At 40.6% G+C, this 14,305-nt stretch overlaps 1 protein-coding gene across 1 annotated transcript in view; it reads right to left on the reverse strand.

The window, feature by feature from the left end:
- Window positions 1-219: 219 nt before the first annotated feature.
- Window positions 220-14,305, reverse strand: part of MARCO (macrophage receptor with collagenous structure) — a 28,825-nt gene continuing 14,739 nt past the window's right edge. The window contains exons 10-17 of the mRNA XM_081934053.1: window positions 13,446-13,553; window positions 10,872-10,979; window positions 5,318-5,362; window positions 3,652-3,735; window positions 2,963-3,016; window positions 2,224-2,268; window positions 1,123-1,296; window positions 220-719 (exon numbers count right to left, since the gene is read on the reverse strand). Coding sequence (XP_081790179.1) covers window positions 589-719; window positions 1,123-1,296; window positions 2,224-2,268; window positions 2,963-3,016; window positions 3,652-3,735; window positions 5,318-5,362; window positions 10,872-10,979; window positions 13,446-13,553 — 749 coding nt within the window. The 3' untranslated portion in view covers window positions 220-588. The remainder of the gene's footprint in view (window positions 720-1,122; window positions 1,297-2,223; window positions 2,269-2,962; window positions 3,017-3,651; window positions 3,736-5,317; window positions 5,363-10,871; window positions 10,980-13,445; window positions 13,554-14,305) is intronic.

Genomic DNA, 14,305 nt, shown 5'->3' on the forward strand with positions numbered 1-14,305 from the left:
AGTGCATTTGAGTTATCTGGAGCACAGGACTCAACATGATGTCACCGTGATGTGGAATTTCAGGAAAAGGCACCCCTGAAAGAGGGTGAAAGTAAGACACAGGCTAAAGAAACAGGGTCATCCATTTTGTAAAGTTCTTCTTCAAGTGACAAAGGCTGTGAATGTTTCCTGGAATCCCAGCTGCTTTATAAAACAATGACATGAAGTTTTGTTGTTTTATTTACAGAAGAATCTAGCAAAGTCATTGTACTTCATTGAAGATGAAATCTAACTCGACAGATATTCATTGCATTGTGATATGTATACAGGCACATGTGCTTCTTATCAGGAAGTCCAATTGTATCAATAGATCCTTCATCCAGGTGAATACAGATGCAATTTATGGGATTGTTTACATAAAAACCTTCCTCGGTGTACCTATGAGCCTAGCTACATCAAATACATCTTTAAAATTGGCTTTGATCAAAGAAGAACCTAAAAATACATTGATGCAACAGAAGACAGTGAGCATTTGGTAACTGATCAGTAGGTTACAAACCACATGACAAGGCTGAGATGCTTATTTCAATATTATTTTAAGTACCTGCCTTAAGTACACTCAACCCCAGCATCTTCACTATGACTGCAGTTGTTTTCACCCCATTCACGTTTATTGCACAAATAAATGGAGAGTTCGGTTCCTGTACATTGCACATCATCCAGCCAGATTTGTCCAGATCCTGATGAGCCAAAATATATAAGCAGAGATATAAGGAGTTAATATATAAATTGTTTCCAAGGTGAGAAAACAAATTCTGCTGACATTATTGTGCTGTGAGATCTGATGGTACAAATATGAGGGACTGTTGAGGGAACAATGTTCCCTTTTGCTGTTCTGTAGAATGTGTAAAATTCCCCTCTAGAACAAAGGGCCAGAGCAAAGATGCTTCCTTGCCATGTTTCAAGGAGAGAGAGAGAGAGAGAGAGAGAGAGAGAGAGAGAGAGAGAGAGAGAGAGAGAGAGAGAGAGAGAGAGAGAGAGAGAGAGAGAGAGAGAGAGAGAGAGAGAGAGAGAGAGAGAGAGAGAGAGAGAGAGAGAAAATCTCTTGCTTTCTAATTTGATGAAAGTTGTGAAGTAAATTACCTGCAGATGCAGTGAAAGTACTAACAGCGCGATTGAACCCCAGCATTTTGCAAACTACGTTGCCAGCATTCAAATCCCAATGATCATCGCAGATGGTGCCCCATTGCCCTTTGTGCAAAATCTCCACACGGCCACGGTTGCCTTGTCCTATGAGTCTCAGGAAAGCACCTAATCCTGTGGTTGTTTGCGAATGTAATTTCAAAAGACAATGGCAAAAGCATGAAAGGTTTGATTATTCCAAGTATCCATTGAAAAAGAACTTTTGTACTCCAGATGTACATTTGTGATTTTCCACATCTAAAGGAAGGTTCAGTATAAACTCTCTTAGAGGGGAATGGTGGACTTTAACTAGAACATTTTTGGCAAATCCTGCAACTTCATAAGCTTCATAAATCTATTTTGGTGTTTATAAAGTTTGATTTTGTTTCTTGATATTGGCTTCTCTAGTAAACCTGATGCCCCAGGTGACCACCTAGTTCACCTGAATGGATAAGCCACTCCTGGCAAAGAATAACATAACACTAACAATTAATTAGGTCCTGAAGACAACTCCTGGATTAAAACCAGAGGTGGGTCTCTACCGGTTCGGCCCGGTTCGGCCCGACCAGTAGTGGCATGCCGGCCTGGGTCACACAACTGGCAGTGACCCGGGCTGGCCACGTCTCCGAACTGGTTCCCCGGTCACCAAAGTCGCCATCTTTTTTTTACTTCTGTGCATGTGCAGAATAATTTCAATTGAACTGGGCATGCGCAGGCAGCACACATGTGAACACAGCACGCACCAGCGTGCACATGAGTGAACCAGCAGGTACACTGGCTGAAACCTACCCCTGATTAAAATGTAGGAAGGCAAAGGATAATAAGCACAAATATCTTTTCTAATGAAAGGACTGCACCGTATTACTTATCTATAAGTCCTGATACAAAGGATACTATCTCTGTTTTGCCTACTTCTGGAACAGGCATAGCTGTATGTGTGTTTTTTTTTAATTGTGCTTTTGCTATGGTTTTGCTCTGATACTAGATAAAGAAACCCAGCTGATATTGAGCCCTATGTGTTCAAAAAAAGTTTCACAAATTGTTTTGTTGGGAATAATTTACCTGAGATGCCCCTTTCACCTTTAGAACCTTGTGTTCCAGGTGATCCTGGTTTAAAAGAATTAACAAAACAAGTGTTAATGAAACATCCAGATAACTTGTGGTTTTTTTTTTAAAAAAGTCATAAATAAAAGCAGAAACAGTACACAATGGAGTTGTAAATGAATAAAACGAATGCAACAATTGTGTGCCGCAATTTCCAAGGCATAACTATCGCAAGAGTTCTCATAGACCCATGGTTCCCAAACACTTTGGTCTTAGGACCATTTTTAAAATTATTTTTAAAATTTATTTATTTTTAAGTTATGGCAGACTCTGAAAAGTTTGGTTTGTGTGGGTTATGCCTATCAATATATATTGGAAATTAAAACAGAGAAATTTTAAAGTATTTATTTGACTTCATGGACCCCTTGAAAATGTTTGGTCCTAGATTTTTGCTTGCATTTCTTTTCATAATAGGCTAATTTTTCCCCATGTATGAGACAACAAAATTGGAGAACCAGCACTAGAGAAACTTTACAGTGACTTTCCATTAAAGATCAAGCAAACAAGGCATATGGGGTAATCCAGTCGCTTCAATAAAAGGGAATTTATGGAGAGTGTGTTGAGGCTGACCATGAGTGCTCTTTGGCTATGCTTGCCTATAATAATTTAAACATGATAAATCCATATTCTGCCAAAAAGTTCACATGCACTTGATTATATATATGTGCAAAACATTGATATTGGTTTTGGAATTTACCTGTATCTCCCTTACTACCTTTTTGACCTTGATCACCTTTTTGTCCTCGTGGGCCTGAGAGAAGAAAGAAGAACTACAGGTTAGAAAGTCTTTGGAAGCTAATGTTTCAGCATGCTATTTGCAGCTCTTTCAGCTGTCAGGTGAGTCATTGTTGACTAAAGATGTCTCTACAAACAGCAGAGACCAGGACTATCATGAAGAATTGGCAAGTAGACCAGTCCTTTGGAAACTCTCTGGCGAAGAGAAGAATAGGAAATTGTCCACAGACTCTAAATGGCAGCTCCTTGCAAGGGAATTGTAATGCCCCTATGGGATTGAGCGCCCTGAAACAAGGGGATAACTTCTTGCTCTCAGTTGTAGCAACTCAGTTGTAGTAATATCTTTTAAAAACAACGTTAAGCTAGTTACACTCACATTGTAATCACATTTGGAGATGATCTACTTAACTATGTCATAGATATTAGAGACTTTCAAAATGGCAAGCTTAATTTGAAACCTGGTGAGTTTTACTTTCTTTCTTTGATACAACGACTTTAGAAAAAAGACTTACGAATTTAAAAACACTATGTCATTGGAATTCAGAAAAAAAAAAGAATTTTTATGTATGAAAATTATTAATTGAACTGGAAACTAGAGGAATATGGACTTCAATAATAATATTTTTTAAAAAGCCCATGGTATTTGCTTACCTGGAACTTGACTTGCTGCTCCTTTCTCCCCTTGTTCACCCTTTGGGCCATGAACTCCTGGTGGACCCACATTTCCAGCAGCACCTGTTAAGTGAATCAAAGGGTGTGATCTCAGACCAAATGTGAAGGAATAGTTTCATATTGTGTACAAAGAAAGGTGTGCTAAGAACCATCCTTTTAATTTGGTAAGAAAAGATTACTTAGTAATAGAACAGTGGTCCTGATCATGTGTTGTCAAAATATTTTGAACTACAACTCCTAGACTTCACAACCACAATCACAAAAACCAGGCCAACATTAGTCATGTAAACTGAGGCTTCTGGAAGTTGTAGATCAGAAGGTACATAGACTGTAGGTAATCCTTGATTTATGGGTGTAATTGAACCTGGCGGTTATCAAACAAGTCATCAAGTGACCACGCCCACTTTTACAACAGTTTTGTGGTTAAGCGAACACCACAGTCATTAAATGAGCACCACAGTCATTAAATGAATGTGGCTGTTGTTAAGTGAACCCATTGTACCTGGACACCATAAGTAAATGCTGGTTCCTGGCAAAAAAAGTTGTAATAAATCCCAGTCACATGACTGCAGGACACTGGAAATGGCCATTTGCCAAGCCCCCCAAATGCAATCACATGACCAAAAGGGGGGCAGCCATCAGAACTTTGAAACCTAGGCTGTAAGTAGCTCTGGGGAAGTGCCTTGTAACTTCAAACAGTTGGTAAGCGAGCGGTCATAAATCAAGGACTACCTGTATTAGATCATGCCGGGCTGCAGTTGATGATTTTGCTCTGCAGATTGGTACCTTTTGTTCCATATTATAGATTTGGAGGCAAAATCTGCTCTTACTGTCCATTTCCTGTTGTAAGCAGCTTTGTGTCAGAAGGAAATGCAGAGAACGGCCACTGTATCCTGCCTCGTCTTTTGCTGATTCACATCACCATGAATCGTGTCTCGTTGATGTCAGTAAGAACAGTTTTTGCCTGCAAATCTATATAGCATGGAGCAGTGTTTAGAAGGGATAAGGCCACAGAGGCTCAAAATTCAGTTTTACCATTTGGGAGAAACCCAGTCCATTGACTAATGTGGAGAAAGGTCAAAATCCCTTCATAAATTGATCATTGCTCATGGGGCCGAAAGAGCTGATCAATATAAGAGGAGAAAAAGGGGAAGAAAGTCTGCAAATACACTTTTAAAGTATACAATCTGGTGCCAAATAAGCGAGCAGTAGTCACTTCCTTTATTAGGAACAATGCAATTACATCTAGCAATTTCAGTGAAGACTTCTCTATATTATGTGTTCCCGGGAGTCAAATTATTTCTAGGAAAAAAAAATTAGTCACTCTTGTTTTAGTATTTTCTCAGGTGTAAGTCCTATTGACCTCTGTGTGTCTCACTGCCTAGTAAGCACGCTTTGCTGTGCAGTGCAATCCCATGGATTTTCACTCAAAATTAACCCTCTGTTAAATTCAGCAACATTTACTTTCAGGAATTGGGCGAGACTATTGTCCTCCTGAACACATCTATAGTATGTAAGAATAAATGCTACTGAATATAAGGAAATTGACTTCTGGTAAGTATAGGGTTATAGTGTTGGGAATGTTTGTGTCAGGGTATAGGTGATGAGAAGGACATTTCAATTGCATTTACACAACATAATTTACCTTTATCTCCATCTAGTCCAGGAGCACCTTGGAAACCTTGAGGACCTGAAAGAGAAAATAATATTTTCTTCTCTATATGTCTGAGTGTGTTTCCATAAGCGAAAGGAGATTCTTTGGGTGTTATGAACATGACATATGAAATGATATATTATATAGAAAATATAGACCAATCAGCATTGGTCGCACTCCTGGGTGATTTCTGGTGGGAGAAGGATGGAGGTGATGCACCCATCCTTGGTCTTCTTGACTTCTCAGAGGCTTTCAATACCATTGACCATGGTGACCTTTTGGCCCAACTTAAGACTTGAGGATGGGTGGCACAGTTTTGAGTTTTATGGGGTGCCACAGGTCTCAGTGCTCTCTCCTCCTTTTTAAAATCTGCATGAAACTGCTGGCCAAGAGCATCTGCCATCATGGGATACAAATACGCTGATGGTATACAGTTATATATCTCCATTCCAGGTAAAGTAAGTAATGCTGTGGGCATTTTTTCATAGTGCCTGGAAGCTGTGGTGACCTGGATGAGGAACATCTGACTTCAGCTGAACCCTGGTAAGTCAGAGTGGATGGGCCCCTCTGTATTCAGAAATTTATCATTTTTGGTCTGAGATGGGTTGCACTACTTCAGACAGACCCAGTACATAACCTGGGGTCCTCCTGGACTCATAGCTCCTGGTCAAAGAGCAGATAGCAGCCATGGCTAGGAGGGCCTTTGTTCAACTTTGTGTTGTGCATCAGTTATATCTTTCCCTGGATAGCAAGACCCTCTGCTTGGTCACTGATGCCTTGGTCATCTACTCCAGGAGTCACCAACCTTTTGGACCTCAGGGACCACTAAATTCATAATTTTAAATCCAGCGGACCACTAATATGATCTGCCTAATGACAAGCTGGGTGGGTGTGGCTAGGTGGTCATGTGACTGGGTGGGCATGGCCAACTCAATATGTCACATATGTCAAAGGGCACTTCGCCAGCCTCTACTCTCCCCTCTGCTCTCAGCCACTCCTCACCTGCCCGCCTGGCTCCTTAGGGCCCCAACAGGGAGCAGTTGTTGGAGTTAAGCAGCCATCATGAGAAAGAGTTGGCAAAACAGCTTGTTCAGTTCAAACTGGATTTGACTGAGAAAGAGGCTCAGCAGAAGCACCTCACTGAGGACTACGAGCTTAGGCTTTCCAAGCAAAAGGAAGACCTGCAGAGGGCAAGGCCAGGTACTGGCACCTAGAAGCTCAGTGGGCTGAGATTATCAGCCAGTTCCAGGCCATGATGCAGTTCCACTGGAACAAGACCCTCCAGCTCTTTGCCACCAGTGGCGCTTACCTCCAGCCTTCACCCAAAGCCCCACACCAGGAAGCTGAAGCACATCCCAAGTCAGAATTTCTACCCACCTCTGACCCACACAAAAAGAACCCAAAGGGGGAGACTTTCTGCAGCAACACACAAATGTTCATCGCACGTATCCGGCCCAGGGGCTGTAGCTTGAGGACCCCTGATTTAGTGCAATATAAAAAATGCAAATAATTTTTCTGTGGTCCACCAAAATTTTCTTGTGGACCACCAGTTGGTGACCACTGATCTAGACTATTGCAATGCACCCTACACGGTGCTATCTGAAACATGTAACATCTTTTCTGTGTGAACTACATTGGGTACCAGTTTGCTTCCAGGTCCAAGTCAAGGTGTTGGTTATGTAAAGCCCCACATGGGACCAGTTTCCTGTGAAACCATCTTCCTCTGAATACTTTGGCCCATGCCATGTAGTCAGGCAGAGAAAGTATGTTGCAGACCCCATCAGTTAAAGAATTCTGACTTGCAGGTTCTAAGAAGAGAGTCTTGTCTGCCTTTCAGCTTTGAGTAGGGATCCCAGAGAAGCACAGTTGTGGGGCTGATTGATGCCCTGACAGCAGGAGTGGGTTGTTGCCAGCATTACTGCCGATTCCCAACCCACGCATGACATGCGCATGGGCATGCTGTGCACGTGTGCGCACTTAAATGGAAATTGTTCTGCAAACATGCGCAGAACAACTTATAGTAAACTGCGCACACGCAGTCACTAAAATCCAAAATGGTAGTGGCAAGCAGCAGTTAGGGAACCGGTTTGGGGGCGTGGCAGGCCTGGGTCGCTGCCGGTTCTGCAACCCAAGTCTGAATTCCACTACCGGTTTGCCGAACCGGCAGCAAAACCACCTCTACGGTGAGCCCTCCCTACACCACTTAAAGTAATTTTTAACAGCATTTAATCATCCATGCCCTTTTCTAAATTCTTAATATATACATTATGTTGTACACCGCCCAGAGTCCCTCTCTGAGGGGGATGGGCAGTTTAAAAATGTGAAATATAAAATATAAATTTAAAAATGAGAATAGGAGAATACACCCTTGAAACTTCTACATGAAGGAAAGGTTCCAGGAATATATTTAGGGATGAGTAAAACTACCGACTGGATTATAGTTCTAGAATGTCAAATGCAGCCCTAATGCCTTGAGTGGAAGACTAATGAAAAACATTAAATCATCATGGTCTCGGTGGGAGAAAAACAATTTTAAAAAATCAATTATTGAAAAGTCATAAGGCAGAAACGAAAGGACAGCCAGTGATATTTTAATAAATTATCCCAATGATAAGTATATTCTATTCAGAAGTCTTAAAAGAAAAAGAATGCCCACTTAAGGGAGATTTCCCAAACTCTGGTGTGCTATATTTCTTTAATCCTCAGAAGTGGCTGAGAATGGGCTGAAGAAATCTACAACACTGGAGGACACCAAGGTTGAGTTAAGGAGTAGAGGCAGGTAAAATTGAACACTGTGTAAGTGGTATTCTATCTGTCCAACAGAGCCAGTATGGTGTAGTAGTTAAGGCATCAGGGCTAGAAAGCAGAAGACAATGAATTCTAGTTCTATGTAGGCATGTAGCCAGCTGGATGACCTTGGGCCAATCACTCTCAACTCTAGGAAATTGGAAAGGGCAAACCACTCCCCCAAACCTTTGTCTTTGTCTTCTTATAGAAACAAGAAGAATTAAACTACAGGGACTCGTCCAGGCAGCCACGAGGAGTCAACACTGATTTGAAGACACTAAATAATAATAATTTATTCCATCCTTCCACCTATCTGTTCAGCCTCAGGACTAGATTTTGAGGGACTGAGAGATAGTGGGATTCACCCAGTGACGATCACCTGACATAATGAAGTCTCTGAAAATAATCATTCTGAAGCAAGATTAAAACATTTTGACAAATTTGGAGGTTAATCTGCTTGGAATTCTCCAGTTTATTCACTTAGGATTCATAGATATCTGAGTTGAACCAAAGCTAATAGGTCTTAAGGCCTCAAAGGGTGATATTAGTCTTGATTAAGAAAGTTACTAGATCCAGTCATGGGCAAGGAGCATGATGTCATAGGTCTCAGGAGACCATCACAAAATAACAAAAAATATGCAATGGACAGTATGCTACTAAAGTGATGACCTCATGGTACAATTGACATTATTAGAGCTGCCACTTGATGTTGAGGGTACCCAAAATAAACTTGCATCTCTGAGCTTTCTAATATCATAGTGAGGGAAATGAGAATAAAAGAATAATTCTTTTTTTTCCCTATAGGTCAGGGTTGGCGAACCTTTTTGGCATCAAGTGCTAAAAGGGCAGCATGTGTGTGTGTGTGTGTGTATGTGTATGTGGGAGAGCACCAGAAACTAGAAGAGCAATTTGGTTGCCGGCATGCATATCTGAGGTGGCACATCAGAACAGGCAGCGACTCAGGCCTGCTACGCTCCCAAACCGGTTCCCTTGCCGCCACTGGGGTGCCGCTATTTTGGATTTCATGACTGCGCGTGCGCAGTTCACTGTAAATTGTTCTGTGTATGCCTGATGTGCGCAGGTTGCGAACTGGTAGTAAAACCGGCAGCAACCCACCCCTGGTGCACATGCACGCTGGGGAGCTACTCTTCCAGTTTCTGGTACTCCTGCGCACACACCAACTGACCAGCTGGCCAGCGTGCATGTGCACGCTGGAACCCAGAAGAGCAATGGACAATGGCTGGTGTGCCCGGAGAGATGGCTCTGCATGCCACTTCTGGCACATGTGCCATAGGTTCGCCATCACGGCTATAGGTAGTAGACTAAAGGAACAGCCTAAGAGCATCAATCTTCTTTCAGGGTCAATCAAAGTAGGGACATTCAGAAGAACAAAGAGTTCATTACCTGCTATCTCTACTATTGCTCCTAGTGGTCAATAGGGCAACATTTTGGATATATTAATAGCATGCTGAGGAATGAATTCATGGAGCAGAACAAGATTATTTAGACGACTTCCTTCAAAATGAAAATATCTGACTAGCTTTTTTCCCTTGGCCTTTAAGAGGCATGGCATAGAACCGACTCTCATGATACCCTAAACCATGATATGGTTAAATCTAATAGGATGTAGGAACTCGGAGTATAGACAAATAGGTTAAACATAACCTATAAAACCATGGCTTGTAGTAGTTTTACAGATCTCACCTATAGTCCCATGTTGTTTACCTAGCCATGGTATCTATTACTCCACAGCTAAATTTCCCTTTGAGTCTCAAGACACAAAGACACAAGAGGAATGAATGGCCTCAAACTGCCAGAAGAGCTCTGCTGTTCCCAGTTCTATTTTATTCCCTATGGAAGATGTGAAACGGGTGTTTCTCCACTCTCTGAGTTGTAGATCTCTGTTCTGTTAGGTCACTATGTTTTCTTACACACACACACACACACACACACACACACACACACACACACACACACAATTAATAAAGAAAGCAGGACGGACCAGCTAATCAAACACTGTAAAGATTGCTAAGATGTCAATAAGAAAGAAAGGGAACTCCTAAAATATGGCTGACTACGGTTGGTTTGTTGTCTGAGTAGTTGCTGATTGAATTATACTGTAATACTAACCCATATCATGTTCCTACTATTTACTTCTGAAAATAGTAAATTGGTTTGGTTTGGTTTGGTTTATTTGGATTTATATGCCGCCCTTCTCCAAAAGGACTCAGGGCGGCGTACAACATTAAAAAACACACATCCCAAAAGTTAAAAAAGATTAAATCCATATCCAAAAAAAACCAAACCGATTTTTTTTAAAAAACAATACATTTAAAATAAGTAAAGATTAAAATTAACAGGCCAGGCCAGCTTGCTGGAAAAGCCAACTTTTTAGGGCGCGTCGGAAGGACCGGAGGTCAGGGATTATGCGAAGCTCTGGGGGCAGCTCATTCCAGAGGGAAGGCGCTCCCACAGAGAAGGCTCTCCCCCTGGGGGTCACCAGCCGACACTGCCTGGCCGACGGCACCCTGAGGAGGCCAACTCTGTGGGATCGCACTGGACGGTGGGAGGCTACTGGTGGCAGTAGGTGGTCTCGCAGGTACCCTGGGCCTAAGCCATGGAGCGCTTTAAAGGTCATAATTAATACCTTGAATCGCAGTGTTTATGTCTCATAATCACTGAAAATATACTGAGTACTTGACTATCCTCCGTTATCTAAATGTGACATTCAATATAGCACTTGGTTGTTTTCACTTACCTGTCGAGCCTTGATTTCCCTTCTCTCCCTTGTCTCCTTTATGACCAGTTAATCCTCTTGGGCCAATGATTCCACTTTCACCAGGTTCTCCTTTTGATCCCGGTAAGCCTGTTTAGCAGGTTAAACACACGAAGCGTCAAGGCAGAAGTTTTCTCACGTGTATAGTCCCTGATTTGTTTTCAGTTGCAGCATGATCATAACACAACTAATTTGCTTAAGATCTGCTTCACTGACGACAATCACAGTCTAATCAATTAGCTCTTTCTGTTAATGATGAAGCTGTATATTTTGTTTCTGGGTCAACTGGCGCTTGAGATCATTTGTCATGTGAATGATGAATTAAGACATATTTTTCTCAATCTGGAGTTTCTACATGATTTAGAAGGTAGCCTCCACAACTCACAACTAGAATGCCAAACTAGCTAAAGAATTATGAGGAATTAAGTCCATCTACCCATCTAGAAGGCACTCCTTTAACAAAGATTGTGCTAATTTGGGTCACCGAAGTATTTTACTGTAGGCTTTACAACACATCTAACTTGCAACTTCTAAAAAAAAAAAGATAGTACACATAGTCACAGCTTTGAGCTGGGGGAGTTGAGTTTTGAGTTTAGTTTGGTTGGATTTGGCTAAATGATTGAACACAGTGTGGAATAGGAAATAAAGTGCTTGTCAACTGGAGAGATATATAAGTAAATTAAATAAAATACATAAAATGGGTTGGGGAGAGTTTTAATGTAGTTTGGAAAAGCTATTAGGGAAAAAATCATACACAAAATTAATTTTATGATTTTTCCCACTAAAAGTCATGAGATTTCAGAAGCAAGAACAATAATTTGATCAAATTAGTTGGATTTTATGATTTACAATAATAATAATAATAATAATAATAATAATAATAATAATAATAATAATAATAATAATAATAATAATAATAATAATAATAACAACAACAATAATAACAATAATAACAATAATAACAATAATAACAATAATAACAATAATAACAATAATAACAATAATAACAATAATAACAATAATAACAATAACAATAATAACAACAATAATAATCAGAGTGCTTCTTATATATGATAACTTTTCACATGTATATTACCTGATTTACTTTACATGGTAGATTTATATTCTATAATGTATCTTGGAATTATGTTAATGTAATAGCTACCCATATTGTAATAAGAAAAATAAATAAGCTACTTTTCCTTTAAAAGTGAAACTAAAAGAAATTAGGCATTACTGATTTCACTTGGAAAAAAATGGTAGATGGCAGCAAAAAAATACGAGAAATTCTGCCATCTAGTGATAGCCTAGTTCTACAACCCAAATTTGGTAGCCTTAAGCTTGACAATCTATTTCCTGAGGGCAAACTCAGGTAACAAAAGCAATATCATATATTTCTGGGAGGAATCTATGCTACACCAATGAATTTATTTCTGTTTCATCCCCAGACCCTAATTTACACAGCCTCAACCCTGCAAAATATCTGATACAGCCCAGAGATTCTGGACAATAGACAAGAATATTTGTAACTCAGGATTGAATTGTGGAGTCCTTGGTGCTCTCTGATTTTGATTGTTTTCGTGCAGATGTTTTATATCCCAATTAGGTACCCTGTTTCCCTGAAAATAAGACCTCCCCGGATAATGAGCCCAATCCGGCTTTTGAGCACGTGTGCTAAAATAAGCCATCCCCCCTGAAAATAAGCCCTCCCCCAAAATATTGCAACACAGCAGCAGCCATGAGGTGACCACGCTCGCCACCTCCTGCACCTCAAAATAATAAGACCTCTCCAAAAATAAGGCCAAGTGCTTATTTGGGGGTGGTGGTGTCAAAAGTAAATAATACCCTGTCTTATTTTGGGGGAAACACAATAACATCATCAGTGGCAAGCAGTTGGGTAATGAAACACCTGCAAGCAAACAACCAATAGCACTAGCTCTTTGATTTATATACTACTTTATAGTGCTTTACAGCCCTCTATAAGTGGTTTTACAGTGTCAGCATATTGCCCCCAACAATCTGGGTCCTCATTTTAGTGACCTTGGGAGGATGGAAGTCAACCTTGAGCCGATGAGATGCAAACTGCCCAACTGCTGGCAGCTGGCAGTCAGCAGAAATAGCCTGCAGTACTGAATTCTAGCCACTGCGCCACCATGGCTGTAAACCAAGTTATAGAACACCAAGAACCCCACAGAATCAGGCTAATTTATCATTTACCTCTTTCACTTCTCATAGCACCAGCAGAATTGCATTCCATTATGAGCCATGGTGGCGCAGAGTGCAGTACTGCAGGCTACTTCTGCGAAATACCAGCTGCTTGCAATTTAGCAGTTCAAATTTCACCAGGCTCAAGATTGACTTAGCCTTCCATCCTTCCGAGGTTGATAAAATGAGGACTCAAATTGTTGGGGGCAATATGCTGACTCCCTGTATACTACTTAGAGAGGGTTGTAAAGCACTGTAAAGCGATATATGTCTAAGTGCTATTGCTATTGCTATTAAGAATAGGTAGGAAGAAAATATTTCTCACTTCAAAACGTTAATAATTCGTCTTACCTTGAGATCCCATCTCCCCCATTTCTCCTTTCATTCCTGGTTCTCCTTTTAGTCCAGCAGGCCCAAGATCCCCTTTTGAACCCTTTTCACCATTTAGTCCAGAAAAACCTAATGTAAAAGACATGTGCAAATTTAATAATTCTGTTTAATTGAGTTACCGTACTCGGTGTCCAGTACTGAATTCAAGAGATTTAATCTTATTGTGTTGCTACAGTAGTCTCAGGGCTGCAGTAGTCTTATAATAAACTTTTGACTTGCTTTGGTGTGTTGTCATAGTGCCTGGCTTTTTACAAAATGATAACTCGTAAATCGTAGCTTAACAAACCATGATGGCTCTGTTCGCACCAAAAGCAAGCCTATCGCTTAGCATGATATATACAACTAGAAGGGCCAGGTTTGTTACAAGGTTTAAGGCAGAAATCCGATGGCTAGTTTGCAGCCCAGGATGTCATTTGAATTAAGCCCTAGTAGCTAATTTATGGTCCAGGGTGCTGAAAAAATGAAGGAACTGGGTTAATTTAATATGGTATGATTAAGTAAACCTGGGTTACAATAGAGGAGACAAATTTTGGTGTGCAGGGTCAATTTACCATTTCCCATGAAGATGGAAAGCTGCAGTAGATAGGGCAATGATGCAAACATGTCATGTTATATACCTGAGCAGGCCTGGATTTACTAATACAGTTTTATATTTTTGGCATATTGTTCTTGCCTAAAATGATAAGAAATGATGTCTCAATGAATTCTAAGTATAATTGAGGGAATTCCAGGGTCCTTAAGGAGGAATTGGGGCTACTCACATTGCACATCCCTCAATTAGCATGTTTGGCACAAATCTAATATATAGTAATGTGAGGAAT

The sequence above is a fragment of the Natrix helvetica genome, assembly GCF_964273705.1.
Source record: "Natrix helvetica genome assembly, chromosome: 1".
NCBI lineage: Eukaryota > Metazoa > Chordata > Lepidosauria > Squamata > Natricidae > Natrix > Natrix helvetica.